The 25,829-nt window shown below is 44.0% G+C and overlaps 1 protein-coding gene across 1 annotated transcript in view; it reads right to left on the bottom strand.

The window, feature by feature from the left end:
* Window positions 1–25,829, bottom strand: part of col12a1a (collagen, type XII, alpha 1a) — a 62,690-nt gene that overhangs the window by 25,238 nt on the left and 11,623 nt on the right. The window contains exons 11-33 of the mRNA XM_071521845.1: window positions 25,355–25,633; window positions 24,970–25,245; window positions 24,504–24,776; window positions 18,734–19,003; window positions 16,663–16,929; window positions 16,336–16,528; window positions 16,102–16,226; window positions 14,009–14,158; window positions 13,771–13,890; window positions 13,307–13,471; window positions 12,880–13,026; window positions 11,982–12,118; window positions 10,672–10,801; window positions 9,749–9,894; window positions 9,025–9,154; window positions 8,641–8,777; window positions 7,258–7,387; window positions 6,948–7,087; window positions 6,548–6,680; window positions 5,221–5,360; window positions 2,394–2,523; window positions 1,921–2,060; window positions 1,124–1,253 (exon numbers count right to left, since the gene is read on the bottom strand). Of these exons, the coding sequence (XP_071377946.1) occupies window positions 1,124–1,253; window positions 1,921–2,060; window positions 2,394–2,523; window positions 5,221–5,360; window positions 6,548–6,680; window positions 6,948–7,087; window positions 7,258–7,387; window positions 8,641–8,777; window positions 9,025–9,154; window positions 9,749–9,894; window positions 10,672–10,801; window positions 11,982–12,118; window positions 12,880–13,026; window positions 13,307–13,471; window positions 13,771–13,890; window positions 14,009–14,158; window positions 16,102–16,226; window positions 16,336–16,528; window positions 16,663–16,929; window positions 18,734–19,003; window positions 24,504–24,776; window positions 24,970–25,245; window positions 25,355–25,633 (3,888 nt within the window). The remainder of the gene's footprint in view (window positions 1–1,123; window positions 1,254–1,920; window positions 2,061–2,393; window positions 2,524–5,220; window positions 5,361–6,547; window positions 6,681–6,947; window positions 7,088–7,257; window positions 7,388–8,640; window positions 8,778–9,024; window positions 9,155–9,748; window positions 9,895–10,671; window positions 10,802–11,981; window positions 12,119–12,879; window positions 13,027–13,306; window positions 13,472–13,770; window positions 13,891–14,008; window positions 14,159–16,101; window positions 16,227–16,335; window positions 16,529–16,662; window positions 16,930–18,733; window positions 19,004–24,503; window positions 24,777–24,969; window positions 25,246–25,354; window positions 25,634–25,829) is intronic.

The following is a 25,829-nucleotide window of genomic DNA, read 5'->3' as shown; positions in this document are numbered from 1 at the left end:
AAGCTGCTTTGAATTTTAAGGCGCATTTTACACAGTCAATGACTAAGCAATGTCAGCTGAAATAGTAAAAGCAGATCCTTGGTTAAATTAAATAAGCTGACTCAAGACTAAATTGAAATGCGGTAGTTTGCTTAGATTCACGTCAACACTGAAGAGGCAATGCATCCCACGGAACCTCAAAACCACAGGTACTTGGCGTCAAAGTCTTCAAAGTCACGATGTCCCAGTTTCATAGGGGTACAATCTGATATACAAATAAGGTTTTTGCTTTACATGTCTAGGAAAAACCCACTTTGAACATTAGAGACCATTGCTACTCAAGGGAAAATGGGGTAACAGTAGCAAGTATGAAGCATGACCTTAGCCAAGTGAGTTGAGAGCCATAAATAATATAATACCCTCCATTCATTTGTATCCCTCCTCTGTTTCTTTTTCCCCAAAGGGAAGCCAATTACTCACTACATACCCTCCACCATCCCCCCAACCCTACCATCATCCTGACCACTACCCGCCATTCCAGACTATAAATGGACAATATTACGGTAAGTAGAGAGGAGACACCATTATAATGCTGCCAACCCGGAGGAATTCCTTCCTACGCAATCACCCCTCAAAATGCTGACTCATTCCCAGCAGAGGTTGGCGGTTTGAAATTGTGGGACAAACTGGAATAAGACCAACGTTCACAAAGCTGACTGCAAACCAAGTTGATTGAACTTTATTCTGGTGCCATTTCAGTGCCATGTTAGATTTTACGCTCATGCAACACATGAAATGTACATGCAAGACGTGAATCAAATGTACATTAATTCAGTCCATGAGAAACAAATGGCATCTAATCTGTTTGGCTTGGTCTACAGGTATTGAAAGACTTTTGGATGATTTTACAAAGCAAATCAACAGCTACGACTAGATGCCTTATTGAAGCTTACTGACATACCGTGAAAGAGTGCCAGCAACTGAGGCCAGTGAGTTCATTCTGGACAGATATGAATGGATTTATGCTAGCTGAGGAAAAGAATCCCACTGCCTTCATACAGTATATCATTCTCAAAAGTCTTTCAAAGATGTTACCGCTCCCTCTAAATGTATCTTCTCTGCAGTCATCTCCATTGTAACTTACGTGTCTTGCCGTTCTCAGACATGCGTTGTCCCTCTCCGGCGGAGTAGACAGGCATCACAGTGACAGTATAGACCGTATCAGACTGCAGGTTCTTCAGGACTGTGTTGATGGTGCTTCCAGATACTTGCTCCTGGATAGATACAACATACAACCAGACACACATTGGGTCATGCTCTGGGCAGTGGAGGTATGGGCTCTTCATTGTTATAAAACGAAAAACATTTCCTTCAACCTTAATTGGGTGGTTTATAGGGACAGAAACTAGAGGGGGAGCCAATTTGTTTTAGTTATACAAACACTGAAGCAGAGCTGCTCTGGAGGAAGAAAAAATGTCACTGGTTGAGTTAAATCTCAATGGGCAGAGCCAAAGAACCACAGTTCTTCTGATTAAGTAACATTAGACTGAAGCCCAGTGAAAAGATAAGGGGTAAGAGAGGAGGTAGCTAATATTATGAAGCTTAGCGCATTTGTTACTAACTGAAAAAAAATGCAATCTAGCTATACTAGTGTATCAAGGTAAGCTAGTTAGCTTAGCTGACCTTCCAAGATCGTGAATGCCATGGTCATGAAAGAATGAAAAAAGAAGTCATTGTCATTTATATTTTTCATTTATATTTTGACCAAGTTCCTTCTTTGCCATTCAAGTTTGCCAGTTACGTAGCTAACTTGCGCTCCAAAAAACTATTGTTCTTTGGCTCCACCCATTGAGGTTTAACTCAACCAATGAGATTATTTCTGCCTCAATGAAAGGTTTCTATAGATAAAACTCCAAGACTCCAGAATAAACTCCAGCCTACCATCTCCTCAGCTCCTCCAGCTGCAGGGACGTAGAAGATCCTGTACTGACGCACGTTGCCTTCAGCAGGCTCCCATTGGACATTCAGGGTGCTGGTGGTGGGGTCAGTGACCTGCAGGTTCCTAACACCACCCAGAGGCTCTGGAGTGACATAAAAGTAAGATACACTTAGGAATAGCAACATTTTTACTGAATGGTCATATAGTGCTTTGTTGTGCATATTCATTGCAAGATCGTGGTAGCTATCCAATTTTTAGACACTAATGCTCTGAGAGTATTTCTCTGAGTGTACTACTTATCTCAGTCATACCATCCTAAAACCATCACAATTACACAAATGTATTCTCTGATGTCACTGCTATTATGTAATCCATTTATCATTTGATTTGTTACAATGATTGACAACAACTAAAAGGCAAGACAATCACCATGACATCTTTACAAAGCAATTGCCAGTAAAAAAGAGTTACTTACTGGTCTTGCCAGGGCCGTTCAGCTCCCTGCTGACTCCTCTGGCGTAGACTGCTACCACAGTGATGGAGTATTCAGTGTCAGGGGTCAACTTGGGAAGCAGGACTGTGGTCTTCTTCCCTCCAATCTGGGTCTGGTTGGGGGGGGGAGTAAATCTTAGCTTCCTTGGCTTACAGTATATTACTGTCACTTAGAAACTGTCTCCAAATGACAAAAATCACTGATTAAGTTAGAAAAAAAGGATAAGTTACTCCAATAGTTCACTAGTTCAGTGGGTTAGAAGTTAACTTGGCAACAGGATTCCCTTGGAAGGCTGTTGTATCTCCTTAACAAAATGTCTAAAGAATAAATCTGTCTTGCTTAAGCTTTAAAAACAACCATTTGCAGCTCTAGTATCAGCTGAGGGAAAAGATATTTGATCTGTGTCTAGGATGGGATACAGAGTTTAACAGCTCCCCCCTGGGTTCCTTAAATTGATGCCGATAACCTGATGGAAAGAATTTTACCTGAAAAACTGTAGACATTTTAGAGGAGGGATGTTGTGACTGTTTTTGGATATGGTTACTAGAGTGTGTGCCAGCCAAGGTAAATCTATACCCTGATGGCCGAAACCGTTGGATGTCTTGTCATAACGGGCATGAGTGGTGGTGAATTTACTGCATTGCTTTTGGCTTAAGGGATGCTGTAAGGAGTGGGGTTTGTCTGTGTCTGTATGTGTGCTTAGACCTCCTCTTTAATCCTCCACGGATCTATTTAATCACCGACAGCTTTTCTGAAATGACTGGCTAAAAGTCTTATCAGCAAGCCATAAGAAAACAGAGGGACGATAGTCTTATCATTCGCCACCGCCACAACTTTCCTTGTACACAAGTGCAAAGCATGTGTCAGCCATTCCCTAAAACAGACTTGTTGTCCCAGATGAAACAATGCAAAGCCCTGTGGGCTAACTATACTTGTTGAAATCCTGACAGTGAACCAAGAAGACTTGGCTGATGTTGGATTGTAGGCTTCCAGTTTTCCTTCAACTTTTCAGCGTGATATCACCCAGGCAATCAGTACAACTAAGTTTCCTCCAATCATAAAGAAGAAAACGTTCCGTCCCGTGTTAAAGGGAAACTAGTGGTCAACAAATGACCTACATACCACCAGCTGTGCTTAAGTTGAATTTTGTACAGAATGTTTGACAAGGTAAAAACTGAAAAAAATCAATGTACACCTTCAGCTGCACTCTTCACCATGAAAGAATGTTGGATGCTAAATTCCTTAACATCTGGGCCATATAAAAATAAGGGAAACAACAGTGAACTGATAGCCAGGCTTTGTGAGTGCAGCAGCAGCAAGAGAGTTTTGCTCAGTAGTTTAAACACACACTATAGCATATGACCCCTCTCTCATTACACAAACATACACTGACCTGGCTGGGTCAATGCATTTCCACCTCCCACTGCCTATTTAAACACACACACACACACACACACACACACACACACACGCACGCACGTGCGCGCGCACACACACACACACACACACACACACACACTGATAACAGCACCTCTCATCTCTAAAGTATCTGCTCAGTGCCTCCCAACCCCATAGTGCTGATCAGCCAAGGTTTGGATTTTGTAGATCTCTCTTAAGCAACTCTTTACATCCTATAAACACAAAGTACTGAGGGTTAAAAAAAATACTTGACCTCAGCCCAAGACTGGTAAAAAAAACTTGGGAGGATTTAACAATGATATAAGGGGCTGTTAAATGCAGCTGCCACAGCTTATCTGTGCAGGTGTGTGTATGCGTGTGTATGAATGTGTGTGCCTAAAGCGCTATCATTTCATTTGTTCATGGGAATGAGACTTGCTTGTGGATATTTCCTTAAAAGCAATCAGAAATGTCTGACAGCAAATTGAAACCAAAAATTACGCTGGCGGCCAAAAAGCCTCTTGCTTATTCAGTAAGGCAGCCGAGTGCATGAGCAGCAGGAGCCAGTCTGCAGTGTCAGGGAACATTGAGAGAAACTAGGAGGGGTTTCCTCAATATGACTGACGCCATATCCCAACAACAGATTAAGTGATTAGACTTAGAATAAACTAAAATAATGCAATTTCCAGTGGCATATTGGAGTTTTAGTTATACAAATATTTCTTGGAGGCAGAGTTGCTCTGCAGGCAGAAATAATCCCAATGATTGAGTTAAAGCTCAGTGGAAGGAGCCATGAACCACAGTTTTTCTGGCTAAGTAACATTAGACTGAAGCCCAGTGAAGAAAGCAAAGGGTAAGAGAGAAGGGAGCTAATATTTCAAAGTCTAGCACTCTTACTACTAACTGAAAAAATGCAATCTAGCCATACAAGTTATTTAGGTTAGCTAGTTAGCCTAGCTGACTTCCAATTTCAAACTAGCCATACTAGCCTATAGCTATCTGGGTAAGCTAGTTAACTAGACCTTCCAAGATCATGAATGCCATGCTCAAAAGGGGAAGTTACTGCCATTCATATTTGTTATTTATATTTTGACCAGAGTTCCATCTTTGCCATTCAAGTTTGCCAGTTAGCCAACTTGCACGTGGAAAAACTGTGGTTCTTTGGCTCCGCCCATTTAGGTCTAACTCAACCAGTGAGATTATTTCTGCCTCTAGAGCAGCTCTGCCTGAGAAATGTTTGTATAACTTAAACTCCAATCTGCTTTCCAGAGTTTTGGGATTCTCTGTATGAGAAATAACAACACATTGTCTTCATATAGGTCATTTTGTGAAGGTTGATAGACCTCCCAGGCAGAATATGTCCACACTGTGTCTGTGTGTGCATGTCTGTTGGTCTGTTGTGTGTCCTTACAGTCTGGGTCTTGCCTCCAGCGGTGGGGACGTAGGTGATCCTATAGTTCTGGACGCGTCCTGGGGCGGGATTCCACCTGGCGTTCAGACTGGTGGTGGTGGCGTTGAACACAACCAGGTCGGTGGGAGGTCCGTTCAGTACTGGAAACACACACGCACACACACATCATAATTACTACCATGTTAACATGTGTAGCTATCATATTTAGTAATAGCAGATGCTCTGCAGACTTCCTTAAAAAAATCTTTTAAAGGCACAATCCTTGATAATTTGGTCAGCTCACATCAACATGTCCTACATATCTTGAAGAATTTCTAAATTCTTTATGACTCATTGTTGTCACCCCATCTTGGATCAAAACATTGATGAATTCATTCATAAATAATGCACACATTGGTAGAACAAGGTAGACATGTCACTGATTTGAATCAAGGATTGCAGCTTTAAAGAAGAAAAGACAATCTTCCTCTGGGACTTTGTCTTTTCTGAAGCAGGAATGAATTCTCTGGAACAGCAATGGATTGATGGAAGGATGATTAATGGATGGATGGATTGATGAATGGGTGGATGGATATGATGGATTTATGGGTGGAGAGGAATGGGTTTTAAGCAATGATGGACAAGAAGTATGGGATGACATAGTCCAACATACGGATGAAGGGATTCAAATCCCTGTCTTGCACTGCATGCATAGTTGAGGTCCTTCATCAACCATATTGTCTGAGTAAGAACATATTTTTTGCAGACAACCTTGGGATGATTGGCAGAGACAATGGGACACACACAAACAGACAGACAAACACATAATAAAAATGGCTGTTTCAGCAGCAGCGCAGCACCACTGGAGCGGTGTATGGGTTAAGTGCCTTGCTCAATGACGCAATGATGGTAGTCCGATGAACCACAGCGCTGATGACTAGGCAAAATAATGAAACATGCTTTCATTACAATCCTCTTGGTTTACCACAAATATACTTACTTGGACCACTTTGCTTGGACACTATAGAAGCAGAAATAGAAAGGTATAATGGACACACCCTTCACTGAACACATTCATTCACATTTCATTCTTTTTCATTTTCAAATGTAAAAGTAGATAAAAGTTTTTGAGGGACAGTGACAGTATTGATTTATAGCATATATTTGGAAAGGGTTGAAGCATCATTGGTCTAGAAGTGAAATTAAATAGAATGGACATGAAAACCATCTAAAACTTGCATAAAGATCCTCAAGAGAGATCCATTATTTCCAGTGACTGAGGCAAACTTAGTTAAGTGAAGTGATTGGTGAAGTCATCATCATATGGCTTCCAGGGTGTGGATCTTACATGTCCTCTCAGTGCCCAGCAGATCCTCGCTCTCTGATTCATCAGGGTAGATGGCAGTAACAGACACATCATAGGGCGTGTCTGGCTCCAAGTTCTCCAGGACGTGGGTTGTCTCATCATTGTTAAGGATGGCCTGATGAGGAGAACACAAACAGCATGTGGGAAGGTGCTTGGCTAAAACACCAGCCAGTACAAACCAAAGACAAGATCCATATTGGATTGTGGTATTATGATCACGATTGGTGTTTGGTGCGAGGGTCTGTTTTTCACATGTTCTGACTGCCTCCACGGGAGGGTTCTGTCAAAGCATCGCCAAAGCCCTCTCTGCGGTGCTCATCAAGGAATACCATGTATGATTTATTACAAACGCAAACGTCTTGGACAGCTGCTGTTCTCTTACGTATTGGAAGTTGCTATCTCCCTTCTTGGTCCAGCCGATGCGGTAGAGGGCCACATCAGGGGCTCCGTGCTCCCAGGAGGCTCTGAAGCTGGTCTGGGTCACTTCTGAGAAGCGCAGGTTCTTGGGGGCAGGAACCACATCTACAGAGTAGAGGGAAGGGAGTTACGATGACCAATCACATTAGACAACTATTGCCAATTGAGAACTTCTTTGACCAGTGTGATCGCTATCTCAGTGAGAAGTAGGCTGATCAGGACTTTGCCATTATGCTTATCCTCATTATGATAACGACATGTGTTTTCATTCTTACCAGTGATGGCATCTCCCAACATAGGCAGACCAGGTCCCTCATCATAGATAGGAGTAACAGCCAGACCATACTCGGTCTGTGAGATCAGGTTGTCCAGTTCCCTGGTGGTCACACTTCCACCCACTTCCAGCTGTGGACAAAATCAAACACAATTGATATTGCACAAAATGTCCAATCATTAATGCCTATATATAGAGCTTTGTGAATACTGTTTCCTGTACTGGACATAAATGGAATTTCAAATGTCTCCCTCTTCAAGGCCATATTGCCAAATTTTGCCAAAGTCTTGGGAAAGTCTCATTCCATTCTCAGTGAGAGTTTCCAAGAACACTGGAGACAGAGGTAGTGTGCGTCCAATGAGTCTGGTCGGAAACTTGACCAGGAGGCACAAAAATCATGCTTGTGTCCAGAGGAAAATGGAAACAAATAAGACACTCAAGAAACAACAAAAAACACTAGAAAATATTATGAAACACACAGAAAAGTTATTGAAAATACAATATTGGCTTTACTGCTCTCCATTCCATTCTGTTTTACTTACTGAACTTCAAGACATTGAATTCAAGGGATAATTCATTCTGAATACCCATGAATTTAAAAACACCATCTCTGCCTCTTTGCCTGATCTTTTGTTGTTGCATTTGAGTTATAAATCTGAACTGACACTTCACTGGATTTGTCTCTGAGGACCATATATCCACGCTGAAGGCTTTTCCTGGATAAAGAAAGCACTGTGGTCTGCGTTGTGAGTGGCATGCTGTCACTAATTGGGTTGTATCACATTATCCGTCAGGTCAGAGGTGACGCCTTGCTGCTTTCTGGGCAGCAAGCTCTTCCTCCCCACGCCCCACGGGTTTGACATTCAGCCCATGTGTCACTTTCCCATGTGCATTTTTCATCTTTTAAGTCCCACAGAGGAGTTATGAGGCTCACCTCCACCTGATTTATGCCTAAGGAAGTAGCAAATGACCCGCGCCAGAACCTGCTGCTGCAGCCCGAGAACTCCCAAAAGGGGTCATGCGACCATAAAATATTCATCCTGCTCCACCAATGGGATGAGGACAAAACAGACTACACCTGTCAATCTATAATCCACCCCCCCACCCACCAACACCACCACTTTGCAAATCCATCCTAGTTAGTGATAGATAGTTTTATAATATTTCCATCAGACTCCAGTTCCAGGAACACTCCCTGAGGTCCGCCTACCCAGCTGCAGTTTCTATCATGCGGTCTAAGATAATATACTGAGTGATCAGTTAAAAATATCAATATAAATTCATCACCATCAAACCTAATGGCTAAAACAGAAAACCTGAATTGGATTGGTAAAAGTGTAGAATGTTGATGATCTTGCAGAGGAGGCATGGAAACCAAACTCACCTCTTTAGCTTCTCCATCCTCAGGCTTGTAGGTGATGAGGTATTTGCGAACAGCGCCCGGAGCAGCGTCCCAGATGAGCCTCATGGTGCTGTGGGTGACATCACGCACCCTCAGCACACCCGCGGGTGGCAGGGGCACTGAACAAGGGACAGAAGAGTAGGGTTAGGTTTAGAAGATATGGACAGGACTTTGGTTGGGCATGAAAGACAAGAACACAATGTTGAGTCTGTCCCACCAGTCCCAGTAAGCATACATACAAACGTGCACATATGGCATATAGATGGATGTAGGCTATCATCACTAAACACTAAACACACTAAACACTCAGTTTTATGAAATATGTTCTGCACAAAGAGATCAACTGTTGATTCAGCGACTACATACGGGTGACTCCCTGCTCGGTGAGCGGCTCGCTGGCTGACTCTCCGTGCAGGGCGAAGATGGAAAGCGTGTAGGCCGTGTTGGGGAGCAACCTCACCAGCTGGACTTCGGTTATGTCCCCTCCCACCCTCATCTGCAAGGGGATCAGACCATAAAACAACATGGGGTCAGAGAGGAAGCTTATGACATGGATTCCTCAGCGACTTAGAAAGAGACATTTGGATAAGAACGTTAGAAGAGCATTCTGGTGCAGCGAGATCTGCCAAATCCGGTTTTGACCCTTTGGATTTGACACCTCATGAACAAATGATGATGTTCCCTTGGCAGAGTGAGCTCATGGTCTACCCACCCCTTTGTGTCTAACAATCAAATTCTGTGTTTTCCCTTTTTCCTTGTCAGTTGAATGGAGAAGCGAACACTGGTGGCTTTGTAAGATGTTATTACAGTGTATGACATCTGTATTTTGTCAGGAATTGCTGACAGGAGGTTGGCGTGTTTGGTCACTGGCAGTGTTTTCGTGTTTGTGTGTGTGTGTGTGTGTGTGTGTGTGTGTGTGTGTGTGTGTGTGCGTGTGTGTCCACGCATGCGCACATATGCATGTCAATATGTGTGCATGTTTTCCAAGTCCAAAACTATGTCATATCCACAGCTGGTTGGCTTGTTCTCCTTATGTCTCTGTGTGTGCGGGCATGCATGGGTGTGTGTTCTCAGTGGGTGTCACTCTCACCTCCTGTTCAACAGTGGGCTGGGTGGCATTGATGGCACTGTAGAGGAGCATGTAGCCCGTAGCACCCTCCGCCTCCTCCCATCTCACCCGCATGGTGGTGGTCTGCTCATCATAGATGGTCATCTTCCTCACTGCACTGACAGGCACTGGATGGCCAGGCAACAATGTTAGAGGGTACAATGTAAGTAGCAAATATACATCCATGCTCACATGCATGTACGGATACTCACAGTTAGAGATTAGCTAGCCAGGCTGATTTCATTCACGTGGTGAAAACTCAAGAATAAGAGTGCTTTTATGTGTGCTTTTATAGAGATATAACTCAGGCTATTAAAGCTGTGCTATTCTAGAGGGTTAAATAAAACAACAACCAACAACAACTTAAAAGAAACAAAGAAAGAAGTTGAAACCGCGCCTGAACCTCAGTGTGATTATGTAAAGAGCCTCTGAGTTTTCATTTAATTAAAATATGCTCATGCTATCTTTATGCGGCCACATATGGTTTTATAAAGAAGACTCAGATATTCTGCCTTTGAACATTTGATTAATGGAGACCACACAGGAATCACAGTTATTGAGTGCAGATAATATGTGTTATGCAACTGGGCCTTAATCAGAGAGTTTCAATGATGGCGGCTGACACAACAGTGAATTGTTATTCACACAACTAAATGCTGGAAGTGCAAGAGCGTTAAAGAATCTGCTGAGTTGAGCTGTTGTTCCTAGTCAACCCCAGGTATCTGGGCAACGTAAAGTGTAAAGTCTCTAAGAATCATAGTATTGGAGTAACGATTTTACATAGGATCATTGGTCTGGTCATGTGACCTATATCTTACCATACATGAATTTCCATGCAAGCCTCAGTTTGAATTAATGACTATGGGCCTAGAGGTAAGCAAAACACATAGAAAGAAAAGACATACGTGTGGTCTCGGTTCCTTTGAGAGGCTCACTGCTCTCCTCCCCCACCACGGAGTAGACGTTGACCAGGTACTGGGTCAGAGGGTTGAGGCTCTGGAGAACCACTGTGGTCTCTGTACCATCCACAAACACCTAAGAGAATGGGGCAAGTTAACAGATGGCAAATAAAATGGTAATCCATAAGATTTTTGTCAATCAAACAGTGTGTCCAGCACTGTGATGTGTTTTCCTTGGATTCTCTGTTGGTGAAGTTGAAGTTGGTGAGTTTCTGTAGGTGGCCCTCATTTCTTTGTCTGTTCAGCCATGGTGGCTATCATTGCTCATGCTAACTATCCAGTTCTTCTTCTATTTATTTAAAAAACAAAAAACTGTTGCTGCTGTCAGAAATATAAAATGCATCACTTCCTTTGTGTCAGAGGATTTTTCCTTTCCTTTACACCAACCCAACACTGGGCATTTAGAACAGCAAATGTAAAAGCTTTCATGAACTGAATCACTATTGTGTTGTATCATCGGCAATTAGAGAGTAGCAAAACTGACATTTATTTATGTGAAAACGTCATGGATTATTACTTTAAGTGTGTGTGTAATGTATATTTGTGTGTGCATGCTCATACGTTATAGGTGAGTATGTGAGAGAGATGGAGGGGGGGTGTTCATTCAAAGAAACCACGATAAACAAACATGTACCGGGTTCTGTTTACCATGAACGATAATCAATTAAGCAGCGCAAACAAACAAAGGCTCTATCTGTTTCCAGCGTTGGCACAAGTGGCTCTTAAAGCGTTCCAATTAAAACCACAAAACCCTCCGACCAAACTCAGCTGGACCCAACCCCAGCGTGTGCTTCAACTCCAGATCCATAAACACAAATAAAACCTCATCCACTGTGTTCACTAACAAGCAAAACCATGGGAGCTGGACAAAAACAAACATATCCTACATGTAATTAGATTCAGATACTAAAAATGGATGTATTCCACACGTTGTGGAGCCAGGACCCTGCTGTCCAACAGAGCTATTTCACATGAACTCATTATTTGCTTTGTAATCCTCTAAACTGAAGGCTGTGTGTTTTTATTGCCTTGCCTTCTGTCAGATCTTAATGTAATTAGACACCCATACTGTGAGAGGCCAACACAAACTTGAATGGCTGGAATGGGAGGTTTAAATTGAGTTTCCATTAGCCTCAGCCACAGTGGGTCAGGCCATACGGCTGAGCCAAGATCCCCTCCAAACCCATACAGCAAGATACATTACACCAGTGCTTTTGTTTGATGAGTGAATTAGTGGTATATAGATGCGTCTCTACCTGCTGTGGGCGTCCAGTCAGAGTCATGTACTCCACGCGGTACTGCTCCACGGGGCCTTCGGGCGCAGTCCATGTGGCTCGGAACGAGTAGTGGGTCACGTCTGATGTCACCAGGTCAGTGGGTGCCTCAAGCGCACCTCCTTTTCAGGTGCAAGAATAGAGAGGGAACATTAGAACAGACATCATTACGCAAGAGTAGGGGTTAACGCTTCCTCCTTCCAGTGCTTGAGCTGGTAATTACTGATGTGGAACTACTAAGATGTAGTAACACAAGAATACATGGGTAGATAAGGCCCGCCAAAACATTAGGAACGTTATGTGATATCAAGGAGCTAAAAAAAAAACCTAGATGTGGCAACGCATCAGCGACAAACCCAAATAGACGCACTTTCTTCTCATAGAGACTGCAAAGCCACATCCTCTCCAAGCGGTTCCCCTAGCATACAAGTATCCAATAGCAGCTCTTTAATTTGATTAAGGAGCAGACGATATCCCGTTCCAGGGAGGCAGAAAGAACATTAAGGGAGGAAGAAAATAGAAAGATCTGTGATAATTTCCAGGGGTTGGCTGGTTCTTTGCTTCTAGTGTTGCCTTCCATGGTGGGCCAGACATGTAGTAACTGTCTGTGGGTCTGGAATACTCTACACTATGTTTATACTGCATATCAAGAGCCCAAGAATGGTGCAGCTGGCTCAGAGTACCTATGGCTATTATTGTTTTTTTCAAGCTAGAAGGCTGCTGTTGCAAGGTCACGTCAGTGCAATCAAACTGCTTAAAACAGAGTATCTCTCAATCTATCATTAATATATATCTAAATGAGAGTGTAGCTGTTTCTTCTTTGCTTCCTTCACTTATATCTGTCAGTTATGTGCATACTCTGATGTAAACTCATATGTACCTGGCCCCTTGACACTGTTACAGAGGTTATCTGTAAGGTTGTCCACAATGTCCAACAGGAAGGAGAAGTCGGCCACATTGTACATGTGAATCTCATCTGGATCAGTGGCAATGGACCTCAGCTCGTTCTCATCGGCATTCTTCACACCTTAAAAACAATGGAGTCAAAGGTCATTAGTTATTTTTTTAATTTGAGAAAAGTAGAGTGAATGATATTATACAAATAGAGGTGATAAGTGAGAAGTGAAGGGTGATGATGAGGATCAAGAAGAGGATCAAGAAGTCATAAATGTCCACACTTCAAAGGGTTCACTAATTTTCTAAGTTGGATAAACAGGGCTTAGAATTCTATTTTATACAGGGAATTTCCCACAGCAGGTTTTTGAAATAAAGCCCGAGGAAAAATGACCTGAATGATCTTTACTTACCGATGGCATAGAGCTCAATGCCCTGGTCGCGCAGGTTCTGAGAGTTTGCAATAATGTCGTCCTGGGACTTGCCGTCAGTGATCAGCACACCGATCTTTCGAGAGTTGGGTCGCATCCCGACATTCTCTTTGAAATTGTTCTGGAGGATGTAGTTCAAAGCCAGACCTGCAGTGAAGACATAGACCTTCATTCATCACCCTGATTACAACTCGCTGAACTGATTCTCTGTGGCCTTTCCAGCGAGAAGCTAAACAAACACCATGATGAAGCGCAGAAATGGATGCATGGGTAAAATTTTGACACACAGTATAAATTTTCCCATTACAACTATATGATCTCACAATATCACAGATGCACAGTGTATTCGTTTTAAATATCTTTCCACTTAACTGTTCTGCACCTACAGAAATAGAAGTGGCTGTAGTACCACTGTGTATGCACAGTAAATAAACATAGTATAGTACCAGTCAAGGTGTTGCCTCCTTTGTAGGGCAGGTTAGCCACAGCTTCCAGCAGTGACTCCCTGGTTCTGTGGGCGTTCAGGTGCCACTCAGTCTTTGGGTCCCCACTGTATTGGGCCAAACCTGAAGCCATCACACCAAGAAACCTTTGTCAGACGTTACCCATCAACACCCATCGTATAGAGACAATTCTTAGTAATAACCCATTGACTTTGAGCATGCACAGTCCGGGTAGACCCACCGATCTGGACCCTTTCGGGGCCAATGTCGAAGACTCCCACCATGCGGCCGATGAAGGCACGGATGGTCTTGAAGTTGAGACGTCCGATACTCCAGGAGCCGTCCACCAGCAGCACGATGTCGGCCTGGGCCGTGGTCTTACACATCACATCTGAGAGGTCAAAGGTTAGACGGTCTTAACTGGAGGAAATCGTAGCTTTCAAATGAGATACAGTTCCATGTTCAGTTGTTATACAAACGAGTGTATGTGACCACTTATGATTTAGAGGTGTGAAAGGTGAAGGAAAGGCACAGAGAAGAGGTCCATGACATAAAATTACTATTTTGGCATTAAACTACACAAAATGACACCAAAACATTTTCCAAAATGCTAAACACATTTTCACATTTCCTTTCATTGTGTTCACAAGTTTTTCTTCCTTTTCTGAAACATTTTTTTTTATCAAAGTACAGTTATTTTCCAGGTGTCATATAATTATTGTCTTCTTGTCTTCTGACATGTCGAGGCAGTTTTTCTCGTGGTTCTTCTTTTTGGAGTCACTCATGAGCTCGTCCCAGGGGCAAATCAGGAGTATACACCCCTTGTGACCCATGATATATGACAGGCCTCCTCTGTGAGAGATAACTGTGCCTTCCATAGCAGCACGGTAGCACTCTGATCCCGTCTTCCAAACACCTGTATGATGACAAGGAAGGCATCCCATCTGCAGCGCCTAAAAGAAGGCTGCAGATGTGCAAGGGGGGTAGGCAGACGTTGTGCAATCTGCCACTGTCTGCAACTGAAAACAGGTTACATGATATTTGATTTACAGTTTTTTGCTCATCCCCTACCCACCCAAAAAGCCCAACCCCCACCACAGATGAACAGCTGTCTGACTTGAGACAGAGAGAAAGGGAGAGAGAGAGAATCAACAGGTCTGCATGGAGGTCTGCTAGGTATATTCCAGTTATACAGTCATAAGAAAGAATATTATCTGAGACATAAAGGGAGTCATTCATCTTTACAGATGTTTATCCTGGTCAGAAGTATGCCTTTAACCAAATAAATAATCTTCTTTTACTTTATTACAGCTGTGGTTCTCAACCATGTACCAAGGCCCAAGAGTCTGAAGGGTTTTATTCTAGTCAAACTCTCATTTCACCACTTAATTACCCCCTCTCTGGTTGAAAGTGCCAATCAGTGAAATGGGCTGCTGTAGGGGTTTGGTTGGAATGAAAACCTGCAGACTCTTGGGTAGCGATACAGAATTGAGAACCACTGGATTACTGTGGATTATCTCATTATCACCTCCTTTGGATAGGATAAAAATACTTGATATCCATTATGATGAAAACTCGTGACATAGTTTAGTTTGTGTAAAATTGTTCGAAATTGCTTCTTCTTTGCTTCATTGGGAACTAACGGAGGCAATAGATGACACTGGGGAGAGCCGGATTCTCTCATCTCCTTCTGTTTGATGTTTAGGAGCTGGGCCCTACTGGATGTGTATCTGCTCCTTATTAGGAAGAGGCTTGCAGCTGAGCGGTCAAGCTGACCTCTCCCGTTCCTTCCATTCAACACGTAACATTTTTCCTCTCCTCACACTTACTTGCTCTGACTGGCGAGGTAGTAAAACATTTTATAATTGCAAACAGATTATACATGTGGGGGTCACTTCTACCTTGGCTGTGCTCGGGCCCAAAATAAAAAGAGAAAGCCCAATGTGACACGATGAAGAAAGCAAGAAAAGGGCAGACAGATGGAATTGCCATTACATCTGTTATTTCGTGAGACAATTAGCTTTGAGGAAAGGCATTTAGGGCAACTCATCAGCTTTTACGGGCCGTGGGATTAGAGTGTATTTTCCTAAGTAAAATTTTACTATGTGATACATGTCTCCACTGTTTGACTGTTGCTGGCTAAAGACACAACATACAGTAACGCACTGTCTAAAAAGTGGTGAAAGGGATCATAACAAAATGGCTGAAGTCCTTGTAAGTTCTTGGTGATGAAGTCTTTTGAGGCAAACTAATTACTGTTATACTTATGAATGTATACATTTTCTGCAAAGCCCAATGTCAGAATATTAGGTAAGGTTTAAGAGGATGCATTACCTGGCGTCTCAAAAGGAGGTGGATCGGGCTCATCAGAGAGCGTGGTTTTCTCCTCGCCAGCCAATGGCATACTCTCTCCTCCATCAAACATACCAAACACACTCACTGTGTATTTGGTTTCAGCTCTGTACAATAAAGCAAATCATTTTCAGCATTTCAACTTAGGAAAATGAGAATGAGAAGTGAGAAATATACTAATGCGAATTAGATCAGAGATTTAGCCTGAAGGCTCACCTTAGCTCCTCCAGCACCACAGTGTTGTCATAGGGCCCGACCGTGAGTTCTCCCAGGTCAAAGTCATCCCCTATGGGGTGGAAAGTGACCTTGTAGCCCTTAACCTCGCCGGGAGCGTGGTCCCAGGTCACACGGAAACTGGTCTTGGTGGGTTCTGAGGTCTGGAGGTTCCTGGGGCTTTTGTAAGGTGACACTGGAGAAGAGAGAAACGGAATAATACTGGTACATAATGGTGTAATACTGTGTGACGACATATTCAAAACTGAATCTTTAAGTGCTACGATGTAGATTAAATGAAGATGAAGAAAAAATGATAGAGCAACGTACGTGTTGTTCCTTCTCCTTGCCTTGCTCTGCCTTCTCCACGGCGGTACACCGGCAGCACGGTGATGTCGTAGGTGGTGCGGGAAGTGAGGCGTCTCAGAACGGTGGAGGTGGTGCCGCCGGGCACCTTGGCAGCCAGCTGGCGCCCTCCGGACTGGGGCTTGTAAGTCACGCGGTAGTTGACCACGTTGCCAGGCGCCGGTTGCCATGCCACCTTCATGCTCTTCTCCGTCTCCTCAGAGACAACTATCACTCTGCCGGCAGCCGAGACTGCAAAGAAGGAAAAAAACGGAATGAAGGTTAAACTGGGGAAAGTGACTGATGGATGGGCTGATGGAAAATGTAGACTTTCGGGCCTTGTTCAGATGGAATGTGTGTTAAATGTGTGCTTAACCACCTACGTTCCCAATATACCTTTGGAAATATAAGCGGTATGGCTTTCCTGCCAGTGGGTAAAGTAAACGCTAACACGCTTGGCTACCTCAGAGTCTTTCATCAGGGTATCGGCTCAGTTTCCATATGCTTGTGAACACAAACCCACCCAAATACAGCTCAGTTTTCACAAGTATACATTGAACAGGCCCAAATTTACAAGATTGATCGTGTTTAGTTGGTCGGGTTTGGAGCCAAGCGTAGACGTTTTGTGAATTTGAGTAAACCCACAGTTCTGTTTTTTCCATTGTGTGTCCATAGAGTGTTGTTTTTTTTTTCAGAACAGGAAGGGCAAGTGTGAATTGTCAGAGCCCTCTAAACGAGCCGAGGAAAATATTCAGACAGCTCTACTTCAGAGGGAGGCTTTTTATGAACGGAAAAAAGCAGCGCATCCAAGTTTTCAGTGTGTGGCTCAGCCCAAACAGACTTGTGATTTCTGTTGAGCAGAAGGAAAGAGAAGGAAAGATGGTGGGCGCAGGGAAGGCATGAGCAAAGTGATCATGGTTATAAACCATACGAGCCTCCAGAGTTGACTCAAGGTTGTTTTTGGTGTATATGGCACCTGTCTCGCTTGCCAGAATCAATAAACAATAACGACGGTTGGACATATTTTTCCGTTTGCACATTCCATTTCACGAACTGGTGGACAAATTCCCTCCCAATTGGTGCGAGTTTCCGTTCAATGTGCTTTTCTCATTTGAGCATGAGAGTCTAACAGGGGAAACGCCAGTGTCTATCTGTCCTGCATCTCCCATGAAAGCCGGGTGCAGGTGTGCTGGACATTACATCACCTCTGCATGTGCACATAACACACACGTGCACATTCTTGATGGCACGCTACACCACGCAAAGACTTATAACACCCTTATTACAAAAGCATCTCTGTGACGTTCTCGATGGCACAGGTGAATGCCAACAGCGATGACGTTAACTCTCAGCTCGAAAGAATGAGCTGTGAATGTCAATGACTGATTACTTTTTCCACATCACACCCAAAAAGGGGCTCACGGCTTAACATTGTTTCCTGGATAACTGTGAAACCTATGTCACTGCTCCACATAGCTAAAGGATGAGCGCCTGAGTTCTATTTGCAGCTTAACAGGCATATGAAAACTTTAAGAGTTATGATGTGTTTAGGACAATAAAGTCTAAGTCTAGGCTTGCATTCCGGGCTTTTAAAATGGTCATCTTAACACACTCAGTGGATTCAGGACCTGTTTTCTAAGGTACCATGAAATGGCTGTCCATTCCTTCCAGGTGCTTTCTCTGTGCTGCCCCTTTTTAGTGTTCAGATACATATGAAATGTCTTTTGGTATCAGGGTCATAGTGTCTTTTGTTGGCCTACATCATCCTTTTCTAGCAGCACACTTCTTAGGTAACCAGGGGAAGAGGCACCCAGAAACTCAAAATGTAGTGCAGAGGGAGGGAAAGGGAAGGAAGAAAAGAGGGAGGGAGGGGCAGAAACAGTGACAGAGAGAGAGAGAGAGAGAAAGAAAGAAAGAAAGAAAGAAAGAAATTGGAGGAGTTACAAAGAAAGTGATATGGAGCGGATGTAGAAAACGAGAGGGAGAGAAGTGAAGGATAGAAGGGCTACCAGAGTGAGCGTATGGTGGAAGCGTTAAAGCAGCTGAAGTGACTTACCATCTGTGGTTTCCTCTCCTACCAGTGGCTCCCCCTCTCCGTGGCCGTAGCCGGCGTACACCGAGACCTGATAGCGCGTCTCTGGGGTAAGACCCTCCAGAACCGTCTCGGTAATGTCTCCTCGGACCGTCTTTTCTCCGGCCTCCTCGCTGATCAGAGACTTCCACTTGAGCCGGTAGTGACGAACGTTGCCGGGCGCCGCAGTCCAAGACACGGCAAAACTGGTGTCGGTGACATCTTTGGTCACCAGGTCTTTGGGCGAGCCAAGTTCTGTGGGATACAAGTTCAAAGAAACAACATTAGAAACTGAGCTAGAAACAGAACTTGTGTAGAGGGAAAGTGGGAATGGAAAATAAGTATCATTATCAGGTGTGCTGGGCCCTGTTTACCAAAAGAAATGGGTCTAATTTTGCTTTGTTTTGCTGCGTTCCAAAGCACAACAATTGGACTAAGATGTTGGCGTTAGGTCTAAAATGTTTTGGGAACTCCAGCCCAGTGACGCCTTTCTCTAGGTGGTGTTGATTTCTAATGCAGATACATGGGAGTTTGAGGAAGTGGGCGTGACACGAAATGGACAAAATGAACAGCCCGAGCGATAAACCACCAACAATCATCCATCTGTCTCCGCTTTAACCCCTCAGGGTCTGTTTGAACAACCTGATTTACTCCCTTCATAATCAGACTCCTGGAAAAATCTCTGCAAAACTAATCACAAATCACATAGCCTCAGCACCTCTCCCGGCAGCACTTTCATTTTCCATTGAAACAGAGGAAACCCGATCCACAAAAGTGTGTTTGCTACAATTGCAGATGTTGCCCTTCCCCTTTCTCTCCTTCGCTCGTTTTTCCTGAGAGACCATCGGGGAAGGAGAGAGGCACAGCAATACAGTAGAGGGATTTTGTGGTGGTGTTTCATGATGAGCAGCCAGCAGATGCTTGGCTTAGCAGGATGCCCCCATTGAGATGGACTCTCAACACTCTGGTCTGGCTGCGGCAAAGAGAAGCTGCATCCACCGCAGCAGGATGGACCGCCACACATACCCTCCCACACAACCTCCGGGATATAGACCGATTCAAACCCCTGAATCCCCACATGCCAGCACCTAATGACAATATAATCATAGCCAGAGCGAGGCAGTCGGGTGGTCTTAAATGATGAATGAGGTTTGATGAATAAGCCAATTGCAAAGGATGAGAGGCAACACAAATCTGCTGCTAGTGAAATGCATATTAACTTGGAATTGTTAAGCAGCCGTATTCAAGAAAAGGCAGTCAAGTCAAATCACTGTGTCCATCTGTCAATCTACGTCTCCTCCTGAGTGTTCATCCATTACAGATGAATTGGCGACTACTTCAAGTGACTGATCTAAACAGACAGAAATAACAGCGGCAGTCCCGCCTGCCAAGTGTGATCTGCACCTTGAGCACAGAGCCCAGACATGAAGAGTAATGAATTCGACCAGGAATTAATGAAGAGTTCCAGATTTGGAGGACAATCGAGAACAATGTGGGCCTTTTATAGATGCCCAGATCACTCCATCCAAAGGATTGGCTTTGCCAAGCAAACAGCAAAGGATGAACTTGACTGACTTTTCCGGCTGTGTGTGAACCAAGGGCGACAGGATCACAGGATAATGACTTCTGCAGACAGTGGCCCACTTACGTACTAGAAGACAAGCTAGGAGAAGGGCCCACACCAAGAAGTAAAGCACGCACATACATAAAACACATGGGCCACAGACCTGGCTGAAGCGTCGTGGCAATGTATTTCTTTACAAATGCGTGTAAGACATGCATTTATAAATAACTGTCAATTGTTTAATTTCGTGTAAGCATGCCAACGACTAATGACTGCTATACATGTCCTACACATCTAATTTCAGGCTAATAAAACCATTCAGAATCTCCTTATCTGGGTTCGATTCTCCGTATCACCCATACTGCATCCCACCCTGAAAGGAGAAGGTTGCTCTCAAACCAAGGCCTTGGGCAAGACCAGATCACAAATACGCATCAAGGCCTCACCCATTTCACTCAAAAAACCACATATGACGCAAAGGAAGATCATCTAAGAGGCTTCCTGTGAGACATGTGTTGACATGACCTTCACATCTGCAGCCAAAGATGCCTAAAGCCTGAAGATATAATTGACTCCCGTAATACATAAACATCAAAACACCAAAGGAAAATGCGTAGGAAACAATCTATACACCACAATTGAGACCATCTTTTGCGCTGAAAAGTATTGAAATGATTTTAGAATATGGATGATTCATTTGGACCTCAGCCTAAATGGAAAGAAAAGTGTCAAACACCCTGAGTTTAAAGAACCAACTAAGCCGTGTCTTATTAAGTCTTGTTCCTTCTGTAAGCTCCTCCAAAATCACTCCAGGAAATACACAGCTCCTTTAAAGTGCCATTTCAGCACTGGCACTCCTTTTCAAATTTCCCTTATTTTATTGCTCTTGGTTCACTAAGACACACATCTAAGCCACGGAGATGAAGAGTTCACTATCTGTCTGCCAGGGGTGCCCATGTCTAGCCTTTTACCTCAAAGGACCTCTAGACTGGTGGAGAAAAACAGACTGGCAGTGCCACTGACAGAGCCTGGCATTGCCTAAAGCCCAGTTTCCATAGGCATCACTGCGAGAGGAAATAAAACCAGGCTGCTGTGGTGTTTCGCCACTCACTAATTGCATGTAACTTTAAGGTTTGAGGTTAGCCGACAGAGTAATTGGAAAACAAATAAAAATCTGGTAACTGTAATCTATTACTGTTACTAAACACAGTATTTGGATTACAGATGCGATTGAAAAAAAACACATGTTTACTTGTTGGATTACTCATGAATGTAATGAATGTAATGAAAGAAGAAAAAAAAAGGATTGGGAGACTACGAACAAAAATTTTTGAAACTTCCTTAAATAATGGTTGCGTGTACTTCAGATTGCAGTGAGTGATCCAGTGAATTATGTCTCAATTACAATGTTATGTAGTAGTAAGTACCATTTTATTTGGAATTTAAAGCTCAATCGCATGTTACAGACAGTACAGTTTGGAATTTGTTTCTTTTTATGTCCCTCTGAGGCCTACATGTATGCATTTCACCAGAGGGGTGAGACCATTTGGAGTGCCCTATAGTCCAAGTAGGGATTCAGTATCTACAGTGATGGACAGAGCGGCTGTTTCAGGGACTGAAGATGTGACCTTCCACTACCCTTCCCTCTACTCATCTCCTCCCACTCTCTGTCTGTCCTTGGCCCCACCCTGGAAGAAGGTGAACAGCCAGTTCTCTTTGAGACCAGACAGACAGTTCATGCAGCTTTTAAGTTCCTCTTAGGTAACACCTTCCACATGTTGGGTAAGACTCCCTCTTCTTAAGTAAAATAAATATTCTCCCCATGTTGGTGTAGGTGTGTTATTTGGGATGTGCATCTTGGCAATTACAATGACACCTTCTCTCTCTTGGAGATGCAATTATTTCCGTTAGTCAGTTCGATTCAACAGGATGTTATAATTCAGTCCTACTCAAGACTTCTGTATTGGCTACTGTCCAATGTTAGCCACAAGGGGTGTTATTGTGAAAGCCATTTTCCTCCGCTGAGCTCTCGCCTACATGGACGACTTCACAGAGAGGGTCCCTCAAAGCTAGTGGCACTCAAAACAATGAGATCAGTGTTGAGGTGCGCTGACGTCATGACAGCCTAATAGGGCTAACTAAACAAAGTGCTTTGTCGCGGACCACAGAGCTGGTCTGCTTGTTCCTGTGGGGGTGTATGGTTGATGACTGTGCAGATTTGACCTGAGGAAGCCATTTATGTAATCAAAGCCCTTTGGTCAGCGTAGGAACAAAGAACATGGAAAATCCAGCCAAAAAATGCTCCTTTCTTCTAATTCACTTCGCAGAACATAAACAAACATGCATCATTCAGGTTGTGAATTCAAAATGGCAGCATGAAACTCCACAGAAGGACACAGTATGAGTCAATGTCCTCATATTCAACCCAGTGCACAGGTCCCTGTGGTCTGTAATAAATGGCCCTGTTAAATAACGACACACCTGGCACCGGGGACCTCGCTCCTGCCAGCAGTGCAGGGAGGTGACATTAAGAAACAAGGACTTCACTCTTGCCGATGAATAGAATAGCCGTGGTGTGTTGGTGGGCTCAAACTGCTTTTCAGAGAGACGTCCATTTGACAGCTAAGCTTAGAGTCAGAGATGTGAAACAAGAAAGACAGCCACAGCACTGTTTTCATCTTGGCACACGAAAAAAAATTAATAAAACACAATGCCCATTTTTTATTAATGCTACAACAACAGCCACTGTCTGATCTATTAGCACCAGAGTGAGAGGTCATAATTGCCAAATGGGGCTAATCACTCTCCTCCCATTTATTTTCAGCTTGGCCAATTTCCTTTAGGCCTTTGTCTTGGGTCAACCCTTATGGCAACAATTACTTATCTCTTAACCAAGCAAATGATCTCCAATCCAATCCATAGCCCAGGTCAGAGGCTAGTACAGGCCATTCTATCTTTCCAAGCCATATCAGCCTTCTAAACCCGACTCTGAGCTGTCACCCTACTCCAATAAAAATGTCGTACAAGGTTTGGTGACCTTTGGTTCAGCTGCCACAAGCAGAAGTGACTGGGGGAGAGAGACATTCTTCTATGTGGGATACAGTGCCTTTGTTGTTGTCGAGCCCCCTAGAGCTAACCCCCCCCCTCTCTCTCAACACACACCTCACCCTCAGACTTCCTTCCCGCTGGTGTGACCCTGACAATAACATCTCCCCCCTCTCTGTGCTGGACCCTACAGCAAAAGACAACTCCTGAAAAGCAGATGTTCCTCCCTCTCAAGTGCAAGGACCCTCCTTCTAAGACTGTCTGCTATGGACAGAAAAAGAGGCTCAACCACAGATTTGGCATTGCCTTCATCTCCCCTTGAAGTACAGTGAGATGACTTTTGTTGCTGGTCACAGTCAGATGACTGTAAAACTGGCAGCTCGACAGCCAGAGATCAGTGGCATTGCAAATCCATATGATTTACCAATAGTCAGACTGATATCTGAGGTTCATTATAAAACATTCCCCATATGTCTTATAAAGCATTGTAAAACAATAAACCATATGTCCTAAGCAGGCCGAGATGGAGAGGTATTAAAGCTCCTGAACCAGCCAGGCATATGGCTCTCTATGTCTGTTCCAAGCCATTCCATGAGTTCTCCTGGTTTACAAGCATCCCCCCACCCATTTCCATCTCACTGCCTTCATGGGCGGCAAAGCCAACCTAACCTACAGTCTGTGCCAAAGGAATTACATCAAGTGCCACATTCCAGCCTTTTCCTCACCAACCACAGCCCATATAGTCAACCAACCTTGCAAAGTAAAAGCTCAGCTTCCTTAATTCTGATGCAGTCTGCTGCAAAGAATGCCAACCGCACCATTCTTGGAGGGACTTAGAGACAATGGACTTCACTTCAACAGTTTGACACCATGCATGATCTCATATCCATGAAAAATCGAGAAATATGAAGATTTTGATGCTGTCAAAGACTAGCAAAATCTCAATAACTGTGCATACTTTGTAATATCCGAGGTTGCTTGCCTCTTGAAAGGAAGCAGAGCACAGTACATTTGTCTACTCAGCACTACCCACTCGCTGTGCCCACAGCCTCAATCCATGCTTCACACTTCTGTCTTGCATCGGCTATAGCAGTAATCAGTACCATGCAGAGAGTTCAAAGTAGCTATTACAAAAGTCTCCTTTACCTTCCAAAGTGGTTCCTGTGCCCAGAAGAGGTTCGCCCAAACCAGAGGAGTATCGAGCGCTAACAAACAGCTCGTATTCAGTGGCTGGCTGGAGGTTCTTGAGCAGAGCCTCGGTAATATCTCCCTTCACACCAATCTCCTTCCTCTCACCGCCCTCGGCAGGTTTGAAGGCGATGCGGTACTGAACGACATTCCCTGGAGCGGCCTGCCATGCCAGTTTCATTGTGGATGTGGTCTCGTCAAAGACGCGAAGGTCGCGAGGAGAACCTCGGACTGAAAGCAAACAAAAATGGATCAGCCAATCATTCATAGTATACATCGAGTGTTAATTAAGTATAGTCTGTGCTGGACTGCATTTAAGCCAGAGAAATTATCTTTGGCAATTTTGGGTTGCTTCTTATTACACAAAAACATTTGTTCCACATGCAGTTCGCCACTTCTTATTGACCACCAGTTCCTGACTCACCTTCCTTGGTGGTGCCATCCACCTGCATCTCCTCCCCTATGCCTGTAGCATACTCAGCAGACACAGACACACGGTAGGTGGTGATGGGGAAAAGCTCCTGGAGCACTATGGTGGTCTCAGGTCCAGTGGTCTGGGCCTCCAGGATCTCTCCGACACCACTCAGTGGGATGTAGGACAGGCGGTACCGGATCACCGTACCCGGAGCAGCTTGCCATGACACCCTGAAACTGTCTGTCGTCTCCTCCGTTACTCGTAGGTTTCGTACAGTCCCTTGTTCTGAAAAAGAGAGAGAACTTTTTAGATGGAGGCCAGACATCCTCATCCTGATGACTATTATGGCGACCACTTTTAGCATACTCCTAAGTTCCTAATCAATTCCTTTTACCTTCAAGTGTGGTCTCTTCACCAGTCAAAGGGAAACTGTCTCCTTTGTCATACTGAGCGAAGATGTTGACCTCGTAGGTGGTGAGGGGGAAAAGGTGGGGCAGGACGGCGGTGGTGGTGTCGCCAGGCACCGCCAGGGAAATGTAGTCTCCAGTGACGTCTTCAGCCTTGCGGAAGCGCACCAGGTAGGACATAACACTGGTGGCAGCAGACGTCCAGGTGGTACGGAAGCTTCTGGAGGTAACCTCAGAGAACTCCAGATTTTGGGGTGGAAGCAGACCTGAAAACAAATAGGTACTTGTTAAAAATGTTCCTCATCGAAGGCAGTGGACTGGCACGAACCATGTAAAGGCACAAATGTAAATTAGTATATATACATGTATACTGACCATACATCTGTGAGTTTTATGGGGCTAGTTCTGCTTCATTCACTGTTCCTCTCTGTCCATAGCCTTCTATTACTGCTCTGGCATAAT

The sequence above is a fragment of the Centroberyx affinis genome, unplaced genomic scaffold, assembly GCF_046629955.1.
Source record: "Centroberyx affinis isolate AG114_WGS23_722 - 3 ecotype Tasmania unplaced genomic scaffold, CSIRO-AGI_Caff_v1 ptg000934l_1, whole genome shotgun sequence".
Classification (NCBI taxonomy): domain Eukaryota; kingdom Metazoa; phylum Chordata; class Actinopteri; order Beryciformes; family Berycidae; genus Centroberyx; species Centroberyx affinis.
Note: the sequence above shows the minus strand (reverse complement) of the source record. Positions and strands in the feature narration are given on the sequence as shown.